The sequence below is a fragment of the Ictalurus furcatus genome, chromosome 5 (genome assembly GCF_023375685.1).
Source record: "Ictalurus furcatus strain D&B chromosome 5, Billie_1.0, whole genome shotgun sequence".
Classification (NCBI taxonomy): Eukaryota; Metazoa; Chordata; class Actinopteri; order Siluriformes; family Ictaluridae; genus Ictalurus; species Ictalurus furcatus.
In genome coordinates this window covers 17,934,535-17,955,455 of record NC_071259.1, presented here as the reverse complement: position 1 = coordinate 17,955,455, position 20,921 = coordinate 17,934,535, and the positions used below count along the sequence as shown (strand labels likewise).

The 20,921-nt window shown below is 40.7% G+C and overlaps 1 protein-coding gene across 4 annotated transcripts in view; it reads left to right on the top strand.

Annotated features, from left to right (window-relative positions):
• The window catches only part of dmxl1 (Dmx-like 1), a 41,246-nt gene that overhangs the window by 12,591 nt on the left and 7,734 nt on the right, over positions 1 to 20,921 (top strand). For 2 of the 4 annotated variants that reach the window (XM_053624980.1, XM_053624981.1), the window contains exons 11-42: positions 377 to 565; positions 701 to 942; positions 1,323 to 1,989; positions 2,099 to 2,220; positions 2,293 to 2,382; positions 2,486 to 2,585; positions 2,674 to 2,793; positions 5,510 to 5,719; positions 5,884 to 7,518; positions 7,614 to 7,724; positions 7,943 to 8,112; positions 8,334 to 8,431; positions 8,526 to 8,691; positions 8,959 to 9,208; positions 9,313 to 10,394; positions 10,964 to 11,146; positions 12,534 to 12,610; positions 13,215 to 13,336; positions 13,759 to 14,001; positions 14,214 to 14,401; positions 14,492 to 14,640; positions 14,733 to 14,818; positions 15,972 to 16,173; positions 16,351 to 16,468; positions 17,138 to 17,200; positions 18,270 to 18,356; positions 18,459 to 18,577; positions 19,064 to 19,205; positions 19,939 to 19,999; positions 20,235 to 20,362; positions 20,580 to 20,657; positions 20,764 to 20,855. In XM_053624980.1, coding sequence (XP_053480955.1) covers positions 377 to 565; positions 701 to 942; positions 1,323 to 1,989; positions 2,099 to 2,220; positions 2,293 to 2,382; positions 2,486 to 2,585; positions 2,674 to 2,793; positions 5,510 to 5,719; positions 5,884 to 7,518; positions 7,614 to 7,724; positions 7,943 to 8,112; positions 8,334 to 8,431; positions 8,526 to 8,691; positions 8,959 to 9,208; positions 9,313 to 10,394; positions 10,964 to 11,146; positions 12,534 to 12,610; positions 13,215 to 13,336; positions 13,759 to 14,001; positions 14,214 to 14,401; positions 14,492 to 14,640; positions 14,733 to 14,818; positions 15,972 to 16,173; positions 16,351 to 16,468; positions 17,138 to 17,200; positions 18,270 to 18,356; positions 18,459 to 18,577; positions 19,064 to 19,205; positions 19,939 to 19,999; positions 20,235 to 20,362; positions 20,580 to 20,657; positions 20,764 to 20,855 — 7,390 coding nt within the window. The remainder of the gene's footprint in view (positions 1 to 376; positions 566 to 700; positions 943 to 1,322; positions 1,990 to 2,098; positions 2,221 to 2,292; positions 2,383 to 2,485; positions 2,586 to 2,673; positions 2,794 to 5,509; positions 5,720 to 5,883; positions 7,519 to 7,613; positions 7,725 to 7,942; positions 8,113 to 8,333; positions 8,432 to 8,525; positions 8,692 to 8,958; positions 9,209 to 9,312; positions 10,395 to 10,963; positions 11,147 to 12,533; positions 12,611 to 13,214; positions 13,337 to 13,758; positions 14,002 to 14,213; positions 14,402 to 14,491; positions 14,641 to 14,732; positions 14,819 to 15,971; positions 16,174 to 16,350; positions 16,469 to 17,137; positions 17,201 to 18,269; positions 18,357 to 18,458; positions 18,578 to 19,063; positions 19,206 to 19,938; positions 20,000 to 20,234; positions 20,363 to 20,579; positions 20,658 to 20,763; positions 20,856 to 20,921) is intronic. The other 2 variants (XM_053624982.1, XM_053624983.1) reach the window with 2 other exon arrangements.

Below are 20,921 nucleotides of genomic sequence, written 5' to 3'. Positions count from 1 at the left end.
CAGCATGAAAGTGCAGCTGAAAAAAATAATTGTCAGCATGGACCATAATCTAAAGGAATGTTTCCAACATCTTGTGGAATCCTTTCCATGACTAATTGATGCTGTTTTGAGAGCAAACGGAGGTCCTACCCAGTATTAGTAAAATGTTCCTAATATAGTGCTCAATGAGTGTATGTAACTGATTTTTTTTTCTATTAGACCATTATCATCTGCAGGTATTATGCCATACTGTCTGTCTTGTGTACGTGTGTTTATATTGATGTTTATGTGTTAAAAAAAGTTGTATTGAATGTAATCATTATCGACCTGCACTCATTTTACATCCATTCAATGATATTAGAAACCAGTTTGCTTTAAATGGACTGTGTTATTCCAGATATTCCTCTGCTGCCCTCCATATCATCTCTGAGCGGTTCAGATGATGAGGAGCCTGGTGGACCCTTCAACGTTCACTGGCTCAACAACAAAGAGCTGCACCTGACTCTCACCATGGAGGTGTTCCTCCAGCAGTTTAGGAGCAGTTTGGAGCATCAGAAGCCACCACAGGCTAGCCAAGCTGATGATGGTAGTTTCTGACCACATTTTAAACATTTGAAGGCCTCTTGACTAATTATGACAATTTTTTTTTGACAAATTAGCTGTTTCAATTATTTAGGAATTCTGTATATAAATAAAGTATTTCCTTTTTACAATGATACAGACTATGATGAGGAGGGCAATACTATAAGCCCTGAAAGCAAAAAAGGAGAGACCAGATTCAAAGATGGAGCCTCAATTCCTCTCCCTAAAGCTGCAGTGAATCACCAGGTGGAGGTGTTATTGAATGACTGGAACAGGGCAGCAGACATGCTTTTTAGCATCCACCCCATGGATGGCTCGCTACTCGTATGGCACGTCGATTGGCTGGATGAATACCAGCCTGGAATGTTCCGACAGGCACAGGTGCGGACAAAATGTGTCACGGGTTCCACCGAATTTAACTTATGCTTATCCAATTATTATTATTATTATTATTTTTATTACCCTCAAAAATATTTTTATTAACCCCAATTGGAATAGTAATGCATAGAGGACTGTACTGTTCTAGTCAGTATCAGTTCCAATTTTTTTTTTGAGATTTCTCAAATAGTTATAAAGTGAATTAGTGTTATTTCCAAATGTATTCATTTTGATAACTAAATGAAAAACACAAAACCAAATTATTAAATTGTTTGTATTTGAATTTTGTCTTCACTTGTATTATTGCTGTGGCACTAGTTATGATTGTTACTCTTATTTCTAGTGGCATAAAGAGATTGTCCTCCATATCTTTTCTGTCACAGGTGTCTTTCGCATCCCGAATCCCTGTTGCCTTCCCTACGGGTGATGCTATCTCCCTCAGCCGTAGCATAGTAATGTATGCCTGTAACAAAAATGTGGATTTGGCCATCCAGCATGGTCGCCAGCACCCCCAAGGGCTACAACGCAGTTCTTCAGTTCTAATTGGCCTGGGCCAAGGCAAGCAGTGCCCGAATGGTCTGCGCCTGAGTATCTTCACGCCCAATGTGCTGATGATCTCTAAGCATTCTGATGGCTCACTCAACCAGTGGTCAGTGAGCTTTGCTGAGGGCTCAGCCTTCTCCACTGTGCTCAGCGTCTCACACAAGTCGCGCTACTGTGGCCATCGTTTCCACCTCAATGACCTGGCCTGCCACTCTGTACTGCCCCTGCTTCTAACCACCTCACACCACAATGCCAAGGTGTGCAACCCCATTGCTTACTCAGGGCCTGGGCCAGTCTCTTCGGGCAAAAGAAACCGGTCATCCCTGGGCACTGTTTCCCAGGACCCAAATGCAATTTATAGTGAACTAATACTATGGAGGGTGGATCCAGTTGGACCCCTTTCATTTTCAGGGGGTGTGTCTGAGCTGGCCAGAATCAACTCGCTCCATGCATCAGCCTTCTCCAATGTGGCCTGGCTTCCAACTCTCATCCCAAGCAACTGCCTTGGTAAGGGTCTCTTTTTATATTCTGTTCTGTTTTTGGATCTTGTCGCATGCTTCTGTTCACATTGCGCTTTGCTTTCATGTCTACTTATTTATTCACTCGTCCCTCAAAGGTGTTTATGGCAACTCGCCAAGCGCCTGTTTTGTAGCAAGTGATGGCCATTCCTTGAGATTGTATCAGGCAGTTATCGAGGCTAAGAAATTGCTGAGTGAACTCTCCAATCCTGAAATATCAGTAAGTATATTTAAGATAATTGATTTTTCAGATAAAAGAAAAACCTAACACTTCACCTGTTTTGTGTCTTAGAAACATGTGGGAGAAGTATTCAACATCATAAGTCAGCAATCTACTGCAAAGCCAGGCTGCATCATTGAACTTGATGCCATCACAGACTTTGTACGTATGTTCAGAGTAACCTTTCTGGTCCAAACAGTAAATTGTCATATTACGTGTTAGTAGCAGTGTTGGGACTTTACACTTTTTGTTTATGCCTCCACAGCAAGGCAAGGAGACCCAGTTGTTACATGTGTTTGAGGAGGACCTGATCTTGGGAAATGAGAAGGATGATTGCTCACAGGAGCTCCAGCCTGATGAGAATAGTAAGGTGCCTTCGATGAAATCTATCTGATCTTTCAGTTTTTTTACTGTGCACCTGTGAAATGTAATTTTCCCTTGTCCTTTATTTAGCCTCTGGCCTGTCACTATTCTGGGCACGCTTCTTTCTGGTGGTGATTGAGTTTACCCAGAGCAGGAGATCGATCCTTCATATGTGGCATCTGCAGCTGGCAGCAGCACCTGTTACCATGGGTGTGTATCTGATTTTTACAAAGGAAATATTCTCTTCCCATGAGAGGAAAAATTATGAATTCTTTAGCCTCCCCTTCCCCTCCCCCAGACAAGTGGATGCTCCAGTGTGGTTGCTCAGTCCCATGTTTTGGTTTCCCGGAAAAATAAGTGACCAAGCTAAAACGTGGTAGCCAACATATGGCGAGCTAGTTACTGACTAAAGGAAACAGTGTATATGAATTCCTCTTGAGGGAACAGTTTGTAGCCATGGTCTGTATCGTCTCCTGTTCAAATTTTTTTGCATGTTGTGTTTGCAACCTTCACAAAAAAACAAATCACTAAGTGGTTGTTAATTTTGACCAACCAGTGATTTTGACTGTAAGCTTTTGTGTTCTAACATCAAGTAAATTTTCACAAGTATTTTCTCTTTCAACTTTTAACTACTTGATGATGTGTGTGTTGTGCGAGCAGATGGACTACGACAGCTTTGCGCTGCACTTTATTTTGCTAGATTTTGTTAATAGTTTCACATACAGTGCTGTGAAGAAGTATTTGCCTGATTTTTGATTTCTTCTGTTTTTGTGTATATCTCACACTAAATAGTTTTGTAGAACTTCAAACGAAATACAACATAAAACAAAGCCAACCTTAGTAAAACTAATGATCCCTTTAAACTTAAAATCTGGATGTGCCACATTTAGCAGCAATAACCGCAACCAAACACTTCCGATAACTGGAGATCAGTTTTTCACTTACTACTAGGACTAGGACTTACTTCTATGATTTGGATCATTGTCTTGCTGCATAATCCAGTTGCGCTTGAGTTTCAATTTATAGATGAAGACCAGATATTCTCCTTTAGGATTTCCTGGTAGAGAGCAGAATTCATGTTTTCCTCAATTATTGCAAATTGCCCAGGCCCTGAAGCAGCAAACTATACCCACACCATCACACTTCCACCACCATGCTTGACCATAGGTATGATGTTCTTTTTGTTGAATTCTGTGTTTGGGTTACGCCACATGTAAAGGGACCCCTGTCTTCCAAACAGTTCCACTTTAGACTCATCAATCCACAGAACATTCTCCTAAAAGGTTTGAGGAGATCATCAAGGTGTGTTTTGGCAAAATTCAGATGAGCCTTAATGTTCTTCTGGGTTAGCAGTGGTTTTTGCCTCGCCACACTTCTATGAATGCCATTTTTGCTCAGTGTCTTTCTGATAGTGGAGTCATGAACAGTGACCTTTATTGATGCAAGAGAGGCCTGTAGTTCCTGTTGTTCTTGCCTCTTTTGTGACTTCCTGGATGAGTAGTTGTTGTGCTGTTGGAGGATGGTTCCCTACTGTGCCGAGTTTTTCCATTTGGAGATAATGGCTCTCACTGTGGTTCTTTGGAGTCCCAGAGCCTTTGAAATAGCTTTGTAACCTTTCTCAGACTGATGTATTTCAATCACCTTCTTCCTCACCATTTCTGGAATTTCTTTCAACTTAGTTATAGTGTGCATAGTATGTTACTTGGTAAGACCTTTTAACCAACTTCATGCTGTTGGAAAAGTTCTACTTAAGTAATGATTTGATTGAACAGGGTTTGCAGTAATCAGGCCTGGTTGTGTCTAGTCCAGCTGAACCCCAATATGAATGCAGTTTCATAGATTTGGGGAATTAGTAACTATGGGGGTCAAATACATTTTCACACAGGCTCAGTTGGTATTCGATAACAATTTTGCTTCAATAAATAACATTATCATTTAAAAACTGAATTTTGTGTTTACTCAGGTTTCCTTTATTTTATTTTATATTTTGTTTTAATTTCTGAAACAATTTAGTATGAGATATACACAAAAACAGAAGAAATCAGGTTGGGGGCAAATAGTTTTTCACAGCACCATACCTGTTTCTGATTCTGAAGAGATTATCTGTGCATGCTATTTATTTAGTTTAAATAAAAATCGTTCTACTGTTAGCCATATTATGTACATTTGCCTCAGTGTGTTGAGCATCAGGCTGTGGGATTTGGCCATGTGCTTTAGGAATGACCTTGAGGTGTGTCACACCACTGTGTCCATTACATTTAAATATGTACAGTCCTCTCTGAAAGTATTGGCCGGTCCAATTCTATTGTTTTTGCTATGCATTGAAGACATTTTGGGCTTGAGATCAAAAGATGAATATTCTGACAGATCAGAATTTGGTCTGCCACCAAAGGCACACCACCCAAAACTTAAACGTTTTAAGTTGTTTAACCTATCTAGGTGTAAATGTAATGAAATCAAAGCTGAAATTCTGATCTGTTGTCTTATACGCATCTTTTGCTCTCAAACCCAAATGTCTTCAATGCTTAGTGAAAACAATAGATTTGGCCTTGCTGTTCCAATACTTTCAGAGCGGGACTGTATTCCAAATGAAAATCTTTTGTTTATCAAACGTTTAATAAATAGGAACTGAGGTTTAGTTTCTTTCAATAGTTATCTTGTCCTGGTTTGTTTATTATTAGCTGGGCAACCACAAACCACGAAAATCAAACGAATAGCACGGACACATCTGCTTGTCCCGGGCGCCCAGGCCAGTGATATGTCCAGCCCAAGTCTTTGTACTTTGTGCTGTGATATATCATGAAGTTTTCATAGATATACATAAACTTTTGATGCATTTTTTTTAATGCTGGCACAAGATTGGGTATCCTGTTTGTTTGCTCATATTTGATCATTTCATTCATTATATTTATCACAATTTTTTCAGGAGGGACCTCAACCCCTGCTGATGAAGACCCTGTGTCTTCCTCATTTATCAGCAACTTGCAAAATGACTCCCCATCACCCCATAAATCACCACTTAGCAGGTCCAACCTGCGAAGTGCCTGTCGACTCACCCTGGCCAAAGAGAGAGTTTTCAGTCAGGAGCTGACACTTCCAGAAGGGGTAGAGGTTATATCTGCCACACCAGCAGCAGGTAGTATGCTTAATGACTCTGGCCAATGATTTCTTAGTGATTTCCAGTCATAAAACACAATCTTGATTAACATGAATTATTTGTTGTGCATGTTATCGTTTAACTAAACATTTTGTTTGTCATTACCTTTTAATTAAATTCCTCTTTAATTGTATCCTTTGTAGGCCACTTAAGCTCGTCATCTCTGCAGCCAACTGGCCGGGCCCCATATCTTCTTGCAACGTCCTGTACAGATGGAACTGTGAGGTTCTGGAGTTGTAGAGTAGTTTCTGCTAATGACAAAACACTTGACGCCTCTCCTTACATCTGGGAGGAATGGCCTTTGCTAGTGGAAGAAGATCTCACCAACAGCAGTGCGGTGAACATTCCAGACAAACCTGTGGGCATTAGCTGCTGCCATACTAGCCGAGTAGCTGTGGCATACAGGGAGTCAAAGCCTTCCAGACTTGCCAAGAAGCCCATAATTCATGTGAGCATATTCCAGTGTGAATCCACAGGAGGGTCCCAGTGGATATTGGAACAGACACTTGAACTGGATGTTTCAAATAGTCTTACTAACAATGGCTCAGATAAACATCTGCGTGTGCCCAGCTTCCAGGATGGTTTAGTGAGTACTGGGGATTGTTTACACAGCAGTGGTAAAACTTTAGTTCATCTGGACTGGGTTTCTAGAGAGGATGGTTCTCATATATTGACCGTAGGTCTTGGCTCCAAACTGTACATGTATGGGCTGCTCTCAGGAAAACCTCCAGAGCTGGGGCTGTCGGACAACAGCAGGGAGCATTGCTCTTCACGGCTTGTTTTATTGCGTGTAGTGGACCTGGTCTCCTCTGTAGAGGGCTCTTTGCCAATCCCGGTCTCCCTGTCTTGGGTTAGAGACGGCATTCTGGTTGTGGGCATGGACTGTGAAATGCATGTCTACTCTCAGTGGCAGCCTGCAGCATTAGCCAAATCAGCACTGACTGTAGGTGATGCAAATGGTGGCAGCATGAGCTCACTTAGCACAGCTCTAAAGCAAGAGGGACTAAGTCTCCAATATTCTAAAAAGACTCTTACCAGGTCGATGACCAGTTTGGCTCAGAAGCTTAGCGGTAAGAGGACGATGTATGACCTTCCTGCTGAAATGGAAGACTATGGCTTATTTGAGGCAGCACACCACTTGTTTCCTACCCTCCCCCAGTATCATCCAGTGCAGCTTTTGGAACTAATGGCCCTAGGCAAGGTACGACGGGCCAAAGCTATTTTGTCCCATCTGGTTAAGTGCATCGCTGGAGAGATTGTGACTTTGAAGGACACCAGTGTCAACCAGGAACGTCGTTTACGATCCCTCACTATTAGTGCTAGTGGCATTACTTCCAGGGATCCCAAAATGTTTAACAAAACTGAAAGCTCAGACTACACAGAGATCGACTCCATCCCACCGTTGCCCCTGTATGCTCTGCTTGCCGCAGATGATGATACAGCCTCCTGTGCTAAAGTCAAAACATCCAGTGTTAGTGGGGACAGCGGCCATGGTTCCAGCAGAGCAGACACCTACGATGAGCTTTTCCAGACCAGCCCTGTGAGCTTGGATGACATGGATCTCTTAGATGGTGAAGAGGAGGACTCTAAAGCTAAGGTCATTGATCTTTCAAAATACAGTCCTACTTTCTTTGGCCCAGAGCATGCCCAGGTTTTGTCAAGCCACCTGCTTCACTCTAGCTTACCTGGGCTCACGCGAATGGAGCAGATGTCACTTATGGCCTTGGCTGATACCGTTGCCTCAACCAGCACAGACATCAGGGAGAGTCAGGGAAAAGGTCAAGATCAGTATATTTTGTTTACTTATCTGCTTCTCTATGACTAGCTCTTTTGATGATGTAGATTCTTAACTAAATGTGATAACCAAATTTAGGTGGAGAGACACTGGATGAATGTGGCTTGAAGTTCCTGCTTGCTGTTCGTTTGCACACTTTTCTTCTGACATCATTACCTCCAATGCATCGTGCACAGCTCCTCTGCCAAGGTACATTTACAAAGCACCAGTATCAGTATTGTAAATGTCATCTCGCCTCATTCCCCAAATAGACGTACGGGCTTTTATGACTGAAGATAAATCTTTTAGGTGTTTATCTTTTGCTTTGATTTGATTGAATTCTTGAAAGCTGGCTATGCTGTCAGTTTGTTGTTATTCTTCTTGGTGCTTGAGGACTTGGGGCTTTAATTCTGGTTCCTGGCCTGCAGGACTGTCTACATGTCACTACATCTGGGCATTTCACTCTGAAGCTGAGGAGGAACTGCTCAACATGCTGCCCTGCATGCAGAAAGGAGAACCCACCTGGCCTGAACTGAAAGCCATGGGTGTAGGCTGGTGGCTAAGGAGCACCAATAAGCTTCGCAGATGCATTGAAAAGGTTGGTACAGGCAAAAATGTCTAAACTTTGCTAAAAAAAAAAAAAAAAAAACAGTATATATTAAAACATATTTTGATTATAGAATTTTTAGAGAGTAATGTACCTATTTGCATATTAGGCCATTTTAATGTGCATAATTTGCATTGTAGCGGTATGAGGTATTATTTTTTTCCTTTTTGCTTCTGCTAGTCAATTATTCATGCTACCATCACTCTTACCAGGTAGCAAAGGCCTCTTTCCAAAAGAGCAATGATCCTCTGGATGCAGCCCTGTTTTATTTGGCTATGAAGAAGAAAGCTGTGGTCTGGGGACTGTACAGGTATGAACTTTTTCGTCTTACATTTTGTGAGCTTTGCGGATTAACAGCAACTCTCTGCTGGCCGGGTTTAACTAGGAAATTCTGTCACGTGAAGGTCCCACAAGAACGTGAAGATGACTGCTTTCTTCAGTAACAACTTTAATGAGGACCGATGGAGGAAGGCTGCATTGAAGAACGCATTCTCTCTGCTTGGAAAGCAGAGGTTTCAGCACTCGGCAGCCTTCTTTCTGTTGGCGGGTTCCCTCAGAGATGCTGTTGAGGTAACTGTCCTTAGGAATGTTTTTCCTTTGTTGCAGCTCTTTGCAAATGTACAAGTTTGGAGAAGTTAAGCAAAAGCCCAAATGCTCAAATCAAACGTGTCTTTTAAGCTCGACCAAATAAAATGCTTCCTGCTTTAATTCCAAAGAGGAATCAGGCAAATTAAATAGAATAAATTTCTACTTGTACGTCCTTGTCTATACTATTTACCATTTTATTATATATTAGTTTTATGAATGATAATTCTGACTAAACATATATACATTTAGGTTTGCCTGGAGAAGATGCAGGACCTGCAGTTGGCCTTGGTGATCAGCAGGTTATATGAGTCTGAGTTTGAGACATCCTCCACTTATAAAAAGGTTCTACAGAGGTATGTGCTGGGTCACGACCACCAGATTCCAATGCACCAGGATCCGTTTCTACGTAGTATGGCATATTGGGTTCTAGATGATTACAGCCGAGCATTGGATACTTTGCTTGAGCAACCCACCCCAAATGTTGATGCTTTACACCAAGGTAGGAAGTGATGCTATGTATCCACCCAGTGTAATTTGATATTTTAACATAGAAAATATTTTGCTTACTAGTTTCTCTTACAGTTTATTTTGTTGTTCTTTCAGGGACCACAGAATCATCTCCTTGCAATCCAGAGGTTTTCAACTTCTACACCTACCTCAAAACACATCCACTGCTCCTTCGGCGCCATTTTGGATCCTCAGATAAAGCTAAAGTTGGGCTGACCGGACAAGGCAGCATGGCTGACTCCATTAGTCTCGTAGAAAGGAGACTGTTCTTCACTACTGCTAATGCTCACTTACAAGCTGGCTGCCCTATGTTGGCTCTAGAAATCCTCTCCAAAATGCCCAAAGTTATTAAGAAATCTAAGATGCTACACAACCAAGACAAGCCCTCACCAACATTTAGTGGTCCTGACAATCCAGACCGTGAAAGTGGGAAAGACCAGGCCTCTACCCTTGACTGGTCCCAACCTACGTTGAATGGCTTTGGATCTGTCTTGGATACCTTATCTTCTCCACAAGAAGACCACAGCCACTCAGACTCTGTTTTGAGCTTTGACTGGAGTCAGCTTTCCATGACTTTGCAAGATGAGCCTTTGGAGCTGAAGTGGGATAGTGACAAAGAAGAATCTGAGGATGAAGAAGCTGGCCTAGCGATGAAGAAAATCAAACCTGAGAGCTCTGCTGTCCTTTGCGATGCTCCTGACTCTACCTCCATGTCTACGGATGTCACTGTAGACAACTCTCCCTTCCTTTTCGAGGACATCTTTGCTGCTCGGTTCAAGTTCATTTCTTGCTTGAAGATGCTGACTGCCGAGCTGCGGACTCTCTCCACAGGTTATGAGCTGGATGGTGGAAAGCTGCGCCACCAACTGTGCCACTGGCTGGAGCGTGAGGTGGTGGCCCTTCAGAAGTGTTGCGGGTACAACCCCTGCCTTCAGCAGGTGGCTGGGGGCATCTCGGTTGAGCTTGGCCAAGTCAGTGGTACCTCTGGAGATGAGCAAGAGTACCAAGGGACTGCAGAGCAAGTCAGAGAGGTGCAACACAGGCGCAGACTGTGGCTCCAGAGAAACCAGCCTCTGCTACGCATTTTCCTAAGCTACTGTGGCCTGCATGGTTCCCATGGAGGAGGGTTGGCTTCAGTCAGGATGGAGCTCATTCTGCTTCTACAGGAATCCCAACAGGTAACTTGCATCATGATACAAATGCTGACAAATTAGCTCTAAAACTCAACCTTTTTTGTTAATGGTGAAATCTGGAACACTAATAATAAATAAGTAGCTGTATATTAAGTTTGTTAAAAAAGGAAGGTATAGCTAAGCAAGAGCTTAACGGGTTTATTGTACTGTGAAAGGTACAGAACAATAGACCAAAATGTAGTTAAATGGTCTTGATTTGTTTTGGAAACATCAGCTAAAAATAATTGCAGCATTAGGAAAAAAAACTGCTGCAAATGACATTCCAAGCACTGACTGACAGATGGAGCTGAAGCACAGGGCTCTGAGGAGACTGTCCTCCTTTCTGCAGATCTTCAAACAGACACAAGATCTGTCTGAGTAAACACAGCAAAGGGCTGTCACAGGAATTGGTCGCCTCCTTTGTTTAATCCCAATTCTGTTCCTGTCTCCTAACTGTGACAGAAGATCGTTTGAGTTATATGTTGTTATTTGAATATGAATTAAATGTGCATTTTAATATATTATTTGGCACAAGTTCTCTTTTTGATGAATTAATCTGCTTTTGTTTGTGTTAGGATGACAGTTTTCAGGTTGCTGTTCAGCAGCAAGCATCAGTTCCTCTGCTGCTGGCCTGCACTGCAAGCTCCAAAACTGTGGTGGCCAATCCTATAGTTCACCTGACCAACCTGACACATGACATACTGCACACCATTAATGCCCTGGACTCTCCTCCTCACCCTGATGTCGTTAACAATGAGGTATGGCGGATTTCCAGAGGATGACACATTAGTTATGTGTTAATGACAGGGTGTCCGCGGGTCGTTAAAAAATCATAAAATGTTTTTAAATTCCTTAATGTAAAAAGAAGGCCTTAATTAGCATTAAAATGTCTTAAATTCACGTTTCAAAGGTCTTAAAATGCAACTGAACCGACACCCTAAAGAAGATTTAGATGTTATTTTTGGCTGGTTGCTGTTTGAGATGGTAAACCCATGTGACTGTGTTGCACTCAGAGTGTGTGTGCGGCTCATCAGTGTTTTAGAGCAGCTCAATCCACAGTAACTGCCGCTCCACACCAACGTCATCTCTGTCTGTGCTGTGAGTTTGAGTCACTTATAACCTGCATTTAGATACGGCATGCACCAGATTCACTTTGGTTATTCGTTAGCGTAATCTCAAACATTTTTGTGGGCAGAGCTTTGCAACATTTCACCTGATTGGTGAATTTTAAAAACTGTTGCCAACTAAAAGGAGCTCTTCCTGTGTGTTTCCGCCAAAATAAAAGATCTAACACATAAAAGTGAATTAAGTCAGAAATATATTACTATTGTTATAATTACTATTTGTACCTTAAATAAAAATGTATTATTCAGTGCAATAGTAATAGTACAAAATAGCAAAGGTTTTTTTTAATATATTTTCTTCTTTACAAAAATGTATGTACATTTATAACACTACTTGTTACATTACCATGGCATTAAATTACAAAAAAACTAGTAAACACTACACTGCTGCGAGGGGGTTTCTAATACAGCTGCTGAGGGAGAGATGGTAAATTTGACATCTTTTTCTCTTGTGACTGCCGTAATCCTTCTCTCTATATTTTTCCCTCTCTTGGAAAGTCATGGGAAGGAAATACTGGATTTTTTTTTCTTTCACTGTTTGAGCAAATGGTAATGCAAAAAGGATATTTGCTCTGGTGTCCCATTGACCTCTATAGAAGTTTACCCTGCTATAGTTTACTTAAACCCAGAAATGGATGTATATGCATGAACACAATCCATTATAGCTGATGTATTGTGGAGCATGATTGAAGTGAAGTGCAGGTGTTAAATTATTTTGCAAATGTCTTGATTATGGTTTTTAAAAAGTATTAAATTTGATGTGCTGATGCCTGCATTTACCCTGTAATGACGTTTACATTTTCAGAGACTGCAGAGGTATATCTAGCCTAATTCCCAATTTCGAGTAATGTCTAAAGTCTTGAACACGTTTATTATTTGTTGGAACAAATTTCTACTTTGGTTGTTTCCAAATGGAGAAAAGTTTTTTGTAGATAAAGAAATGAGCTTCTTGTTGTATCTTTTATTGTTTCACTGCCTGTTCTTTCTCTCGCTTCTAATCCAACATCTGCTTTGCATACAGATCTACGTGATGCACACACTGGCAGCTTCTCTGTCCGCCTGCATCTACCAGTGCCTTTGTGACGGACACAGTTACAGGTGGGTTGAACCCTGCTATAGAGCACCCATTGTGTTCCACAAAAAATTGGAAAAGGTTATATGAGAACTTTGTCAAGCATGCTCATGCTGAGTTCTTTTTTTTTTTTTTTTTTTTAAAAAGATAGTGTGTATAAACGTGCCTATCAGTCATCGACTTCAAAGACAGTTTTACATGATGACACCACACTCCTCAATAACAAAGGGAACAGCAGACACTAGATATGAGAGAGGTATAAATAAGGTTCCACCTGCACTCCCTAAGCAGGTTCTAATTACTGGAACCCAATCTTGAACACCTAATTCTAATTTTGTGGATTTGAAGGTGTGATAAATGTAGGGGTATACTTACTTTTTCCTTGTGACTGATCTGTTTTTTTTTTTAAATGTCATCAAATGTTTGCTTGTCCAAATATATAAAAAACACAAAAAAAAAAACCTTCCATTGGGTGTACTTATTTTATTATTTTTTTCTATGTGACTGTATGTACTCTTACATTAATTAATAAAAGACAAAATAGCATGATATATATATTTTGGGCAAAATATCTAGGAGACCTTTATATTACTGTTTAAGCTATACATCTATAATGTTTCCTCTCGACAGTCATATCAACCAGTTCACAGGCACTGTCTACGAGAGCATCCTGCTTTCCCATCAGCACCCTGTGCGAAATCTCAGTATGGATGAAGCTGTCATTCCTAACACCTCTCCAGCAAAGTGGCCAGGTAGACTCTAACCATATATTATTCTTTTCTATTATTATTATTGCTGCTGCTGCTGTGGTTATTGTTATTTAATTTCATCATGTTATTTAATTTGAGTTTCATTTTGAGTTTTTAAAATCTCAAAGTTTATTTATAATAACGAACATGTTAAAGAATTTAACCAATGTACATCACAAATCAATTATAAATGTGTTGTATATTCTGTATTACCACACCATTTATAATTGAAATTTGAAAGTACTTTTAGCAGTATACTGAGCTGATAATAGCTTATGGCCAACATTAACTCTCTTACTCTATACAACCAGCTGACCTCTGTATCCATGAACAGAGAGTGTTCTGTCTGAGCTGCACAGATAGCTATGTGGCGATTTTTTATTTTATTTTTTTTTTTACTGTTTTTATTATTATTTGTGCTGCAGGTGTCAGTACCTTGGTCCGTCTCTTGGGTGCAGCAGCAGAGGAGAACCAGCCAGGTGTGGGTGTGCTTCTGTGTGAGATCCTCACAGCCGTCTTCTTCAGCTTGTTTGTGCACGGCCTGGCCACACACTCGAGCAACGAGCTCTTCCACATTGTGGCTCATCCGCTCAACAACAAGCTGTGGGTGGCTGTGTTTGGTGGGGGGGCTCGCCTTCCTGTAGCTGGAAAATCCAGCCCATCATCGGGTTAGTGCTTTATAAAGATGAGAATTGCTGTTTCTTTGGCAGCAGAAGATGCTGGCCCGTGCAGTGTTTATGTCTGTAGAAATTAAATGTATTATTCAGTAGCTATTAGGGCATGTCAACATTGGTCTACTGTACTTATTGACAATATAAACACACTTGTCTAGTAAGCAAGCGTACTATATTTTCTAATGACACTTTGCTATGTGTGTCAGCTCCAGCCCCGATGGAGGACCAGGAATTTAAGCAGAAGCGTTTCAGGCTGCATTCTTCCAGAAGCAGCTCCAGGGAGGTACCAGACAATCCTGTCAGCCCCAGCCCTATAGTAGAGCAGGAAGCATCAATTTTTAAAGAACGCTTTGTGCCTCCTGAGCTCAGCATCTGGGACTACTTTATCGCAAAGGTACAAGACAAATAACGTTCTGTCCAATCATCTCTGTGTTTTCACTTGTTATTAAGCCTGACATATTCCACATTCACATGACTCCCACAGCCTTTCCTGCCACCTTCTGTAAGCGGAGTCGAATACGATTCAGAGGAAAGCCAGGGGAGTGACGAGGAAGAAGAAGATGATGATGCTTTTGGAGATGAATTTGACTCCAATTCTCCCCTTCAAGAACATTCCAATAACAACTCGTATAGGTATGCAGGGCTATTGTATAGCTTGTCTTTTTTTGTGATTATGCTGTGTTTTTCTGGCAGTATGATTAAATGCTAAATTCCTCTGTTTTTAGCTGGTGTTTGATGCGCTTGGCCATGGTGCAGCTGGTGCTGGTCAACTTGAAATCCTTCTATCCCATGGCTGGTTATGACCTCTTGGGTAAAAACGAGAGCCTTACTCACTAAAGACACTCCGCGCTCAATTTTTTTTGTATCATCTCCTGCAGAAACCAAAATGGAATAAACGTTGGCTGAGTTTAAAACATAGAACAATAAAATATAGATATACTTTCAAAGGGAGTGCCTCAGGGTGTTTTTGGTAAGTTATTGAGCTTCTAAAAGAGTACATGACTCAAAAGTACATGTTGTGAGCCCATGCATGAACCTTTATGTGATCTACTAACGATCAAGCACAACTTGTGTGACTACAAGCCCACCAACAAGCACTTTTAATATAGATAAAAAACAACCCAGTTTGTATTAAAATGAGTATGGATTTAAAATGAGGAGTATGGATACATTTTTAGTGTAACAGTTATGTGTACATCATGAAGGCACTCCTGTTTCTGTGGTTTATACAGAGAGCACTTATCCTGTGTGAATCTGTCATAATTACTAACGTTACTTAAAAGACATGTGCTGTAACTGTTGCTGCAAAATTGGAAGCACACAATTATACTATGAATGTCTTTGTACAGTATACTGCAGCATTACAGTTTCCCTTCACGGGATTTAAGGGACCCAAACCTGTTCCAGCATGACGGTGCCCATGTACACAAAGTGACGGCCATGAAAACGTGGGTTGCCAAGGCTGGAGTGGAAGAACTCAAGTGACGTGCACAGAGCCCCGACCTCAACCCCACTGAAAACTTTCGGGATTAACTTGAATACCGACTGCGCCTCAGGCCGCATCACCGGACATCAGTGACTGATCTCACTAATGTTCTTGTGGCTGAGTGAGCAAATCCCCACTGCTACGCTCCAAAATCTAGTGGAAAGCCTTCCCAGAAGAATGGAGGTTATTATAACAGCAAAGGGGGACTGAATCTGGAATGGCATGTTTATAAAAAAATAAAAAAAGAAAGCACATGTGGGTGTGATGGTCGGGTGTTCACAGAGTTTTGGCTGTATAGCGTATGCCTGGAAATCTTCTGGAAGTCCTTAAGATAGCCGAATTCCACGGTTGAGATATAGTAGATTTGTTGCTTTGAGTTTGTCTGATAAAACTCAAGTCATATCTAGGGTGTTATGTGCTGCTGTTCACTGTTTTGTTGGTGCTGTAGTTATATGCTCATTTTGTATGTGTCTTTTAGATCTACCTGTGTGCTCCCCACTGTGCCACTCTGTGATGAAAACACTACAGCGCTGGGAACAGGTGTTACTCAAGAGGTTGGAGATTTTCGGTGGGCCTCCTTCCAAATACATCTCCACACACCCAATTGATGGGACCATGGCATCGGGACCAGCACTCCTCAGACACAAGGCCTTATTCGAACCCTCTAACACCCCATTCAGGTCAGCTATGATGAGACATTCTGGATTCTTTCCCAAACACGCACACAGTACCAGTGTCATCAAATGACCAACAGTCTGGACTGTGATTAAAATGATATTTAGATTTTTAAACAGGACAATAATACGACCTGTTGAGCATTAGTGTTACTGTATTGACAGTGCACGTTAATCATCTAGGTCCCGACATCATTCTGCACTTTCTGTTAAGAGACTGTGGCAGTACCTGGTGAAACAAGAAGAGGTGCAGGAGACTTTTATCCGCAACATCTTTACAAAAAAGCGGGATCAGAAAGAGGTACACATTCATTTACATCCGTTTCGCATTTGTGCCATCAAGAGTATTGAAATTGGTAGTGTACAGCGCCCACCACTAATATTGGCACCCTTGGTAGAGGCAAGAAGACTGTGAAAAAATTCTGGTCTTAAATTGCTATATTCAACAAAGTAGTTATTTATTTAGTTAGTTAGTTATTTTGATAGACCTGTGTTTTGTTTGCAATTGTTTGATATCCTTGAGAGCGGAGTATTTTTTATTTTTTATTTATTTATTTTTTAACAAAAGATAGAAAGGTTAAACAATAAAGACAATTTCTCACAACCTTCTTTGCTCATATTTACCAAGGGTGCCAATATTAGTGGAGGTACACTGAATATTGTAGCTGTGGAAGCAACTTCGTTTGATTTCAGCGCAGTAGTAATCTTAGAATGGTTTTAAGAATGCATTTATATTCAAGGAAAAGAGCTGTACATGTTTCTAGTTTGGTGCCGTAAATGTTGGTTGTGTTCTACAGTTGGTTTGCCTGAATTTTTGTGACAGTTAGTGTTCATGTAATTTGTTGTTGCTTCTGTGCAATTAATTTTTTGTTAATTAACAGTCTAATTGTATGTTTTTGATGTGAGCTACTGACTTGCACGTTTTCGTTTCATTTCTTCGTCTGATGTGTGACAATTTTGAATAATTAAGTCGGTTGAGGACTGCATTGACAGCATGAGGTATTCAGGGATGGAGGAGCCTGGTGTCAATCAGGTACTGCTTATTATAGTGTCTTAATTTTTTTTCTTTTCTCTCTCTCTCTCTTTTTTTTTTTTTTTCCCTTCATTTTTATTTATTTATTTAGATTTGTGGTGCATGTGGGTTAATGTTGTCATGTATGCATACATGCTTCACATTTATTTCATGAAGCACCTTGTGATTTTACCTCTTACCCTATTACTGTCTTAAGGTGCATTGCATCTCCCTTTCTCTAAAGATCAGGATAACTAAGTTATTACATGCATGTTTAAATGATGAATAAAAGCCTGACATTTTTAAAACTAGAATACTGTTTGGCTAAAATAATTATAGACCAAAGCACAGTAGGTGATCAAGTTATGAAAAAAAAAAAAAAACACCTATACATTGCACATCTTGGTTCTTCTTTGTACATGTTAATATACGGATGACTATTACACTAATTAATTATATTTACTACACTAAATATATTTATATCCATCCATCCATTCATTCATCTTCAGTAGTAACCACTTTCTCCTGGCCTATCCTGGGAACACTGGGTGAGATAGAAATACACATTGGAAAATATGCCCTTCTGTGGCTAGGGGATCTATTTACTGTTCAAAAATAATATCACTTTGAGTATCTCTGATTTGAGAAGCGGCCATGTAATAGCTGATGTTAGTTAAATAACACGAAAAACACACCAGTCTTTTTTTTAATTTTTTTTTTTTTTACATTTGACAGAAATACATTATCTGTAGTTTAAACAATGTTGATTCATCACATATTCTCATTAGAATGCAAAAGAAAATCCTAGTGTAGGTTTTATGAAGATAAATCTTTCTCTGAACCGTTTTCACAACACAATAAATCCCCTAAACTTTACAATTTTTGGAGAAACAGTATACAGCTGTACTAATTCACAATCACCCTTTTTTCTTGTCCCTTAGAGCCATGTACAGTAAAATAACAGTTGCTCACATAACATCAGCCGTCCTGTTATTTGTTATATATTACGGGAATGTGAGAATTGCTGTAGACAGGAGTCAAATGTTAGTGGCTCAATGAGGCTTGAATATGATGACTGTGTTTCCCACAGATTGAGGCAGATCTAGGTTACCCTGCAGGCAAAGCACGCATCATCCACAAGGAATCTGACATCATCACTGCCTTCGCCATTAACAAGGTGCAGAGCTGCGTGAGAGAAGCACTGGCCTTTTCAGATTAAAGTTCTGGTTTTAGCTCGAAACTTGGCGTATGTGTAATGAAATGTGTCATGCTTTCACAGGCCAACCGTAACTGCTTAGTAATTGCGTCCACACATGACATCCAGGAGCTGGATGTGTCCTCCATCCTGGCCACTCAGATACTGACATGGATTGATGATGACGCAGACATGGAAGTGAAGTAAGTTAATCTAAACCGTACCAATTTCAAGTCCAGGAAAATTGTCATGGTGACAAAATAGCGGGAAACTTTCCTTTGACAATTTGCTTGCAGTCGCACAGCAGGAATGAAGGTGCTAGTTTAGATCTGTATTTCCTTTGACCAGCTTCTATTATATTTCTAACAAGGCATATACCATATGTTTCTCAGTCACAAGAGTCCCATCTTCTTTTCACTAGCTACACAAAAGCCCTTTATATGAATGAGGTATAAATGAATAAAATGCGGTGATAGTGTAGCTTATTTCCGCTTCATTCACTGGGCAGAGACTGAAGGAAATTATATTTGGATCTCATTATTACCTGATCATCAATGCGGATGCTTTGTTTTCAGATTCATTTGACCATGAACCACAGTAATGATCTGTTTAAATTGCTGTTTCAGTTAACAGGAAGGAAGCAGACATAATGTTATTCAGTTCTCATTTGGCCCTGCATTGTGTTTCAGAGGAGATGACTTCTTGGTGGTCCAGACCCGGGATGACTTCACCACTTTGCATGGCACAACACCCTACACTCACAGCAGCCCTGGCACTCCGATTAACATGCCCTGGTTGGGCAGCCACCAGACTGGTAGAGGAGCAGCCATGGTGAGCAGCCCATGACCGTATTGCTGCCTTTATTATTCCAGCTCATTTCTTACTGCCTATGAGTGGTATAATTCTGTGCGAGTCTATAGTTTTGCAAATTAATAGACATTTTCTATTTCTTAGGGTTTGATACCAGTTTATATTAGTATATGAGCAATAGTTTATGGACACCTAGCCATCACACCCATATGTGGTTCTTCCCCAAACTGTTGCCACAATATTGGAAGTACACAACTGGTTTTGATGTCTTTGTATGCTGTAGCATTAGTTTCCCTTCACTGGAGCTAAGAAGCTCAAACATGTTCCAGCATGACGACGCCCCTGTGCACAAAGTGAAGTCCATGAAGACATGGTTTGCCAAGGTTAGAGTGGAAGAACTCGAGTGACCTGCACAGAGCCCTGACCTCAACCCCACTGAACATCTTTGGGATGAATTGGAACACTGCATATCAGGCCTCCTCCTGAACGGACAAATCCCTGCAGCCATGTTCCAAAAATCTAGTGTAAAGCCTTCCCAAAAGAGTGGAGCTTATTACAGCAGCGAGGGGAACTAAATCAGGAATGGGATGCTCAAAAAACACATACTGTATGCGTGTGATGGTCGGGGGTTCACAAACCTTTGGCCATATATAGTGTATTCGTCTTTAAGATCGTTCCGTTTTATCCTTATAGCTGTAAAAAAAAAGATGTAGCATCCTTCTAGAACTTACACAATGCTTTATCCGCTGTGCAGCTAATCAAACGCAACATTAACAACGTCAGGAGGATGACGTCTCACCCGACCCTCCCATACTGTAAGTGCCACCAGAAATGTTTTGCTGATAAAATATTACAGAGTAAAGCCCAGGCAAAGCATTCCCCCTTTGTGAACATGAACAGGCTAATCTTTATCCAGTGTGAAAGACAAACCTATCCAAAACACAACTAGTCCCAGTATTCTCTAGTAAGCCTAGTTCTGGTATAATTTAGAGCAGATCATGTAGAATTCGTATTTTTCAGTATAATCAGGTATCTTTTCTTTGAGTACAGACCTAACAGGAGCTCAGGATGGCAGCGTGAGGATGTTTGAATGGGGCCATTCACAGCAGATCATCTGCTTTAGGAGTCCTGGCAACTCCAGGGTTATGAGGATCAGATTTAACTACCAGGGGAATAAGGTGAGTGAGCACAGGTCTCATGTGCTTTATAATGAATTTAAAAATAGTAAGAAGTATAGCTTATCTAGTACAAGGTTTAGTATAGATTATATGCATTAAATTTCTTTTCTAGTTTTTTTTTTTTTTTAAGTTCATTTATACATTTTTGTTCTTTAATAATTAGATTGTCAGTATCTCTTATTACAAGTAACCAATATCCCCCCCCCCCCCCCCCCAGTTTGGTATTGTTGATGCAGATGGAGCCCTTAGTCTCTGGCAGACAAATACATCAGGGAACACCCCTAAACCCTACCTGGTATGTGCCATTTTCTTTCTTCTTTTTTTCTTGTTTTTTTTTTTCTTAATAATGCTCTTTTTCATTTGGGGTGGTAACAGATGGTGTTCTTTGTGTTCCTCTTCAGACATTGCAGTGCCATAACAAAACAGCTCATGATTTTGTGTTTGTGAGCTCATCGTCTCTCATTGCCACTGCAGGCCTTTCCACTGACAACAGGTACACTGTGCAGATCTGGCATTGGAGACCAAGCAAGCCATCAGATCATAGCTGATTTCCTTTTCT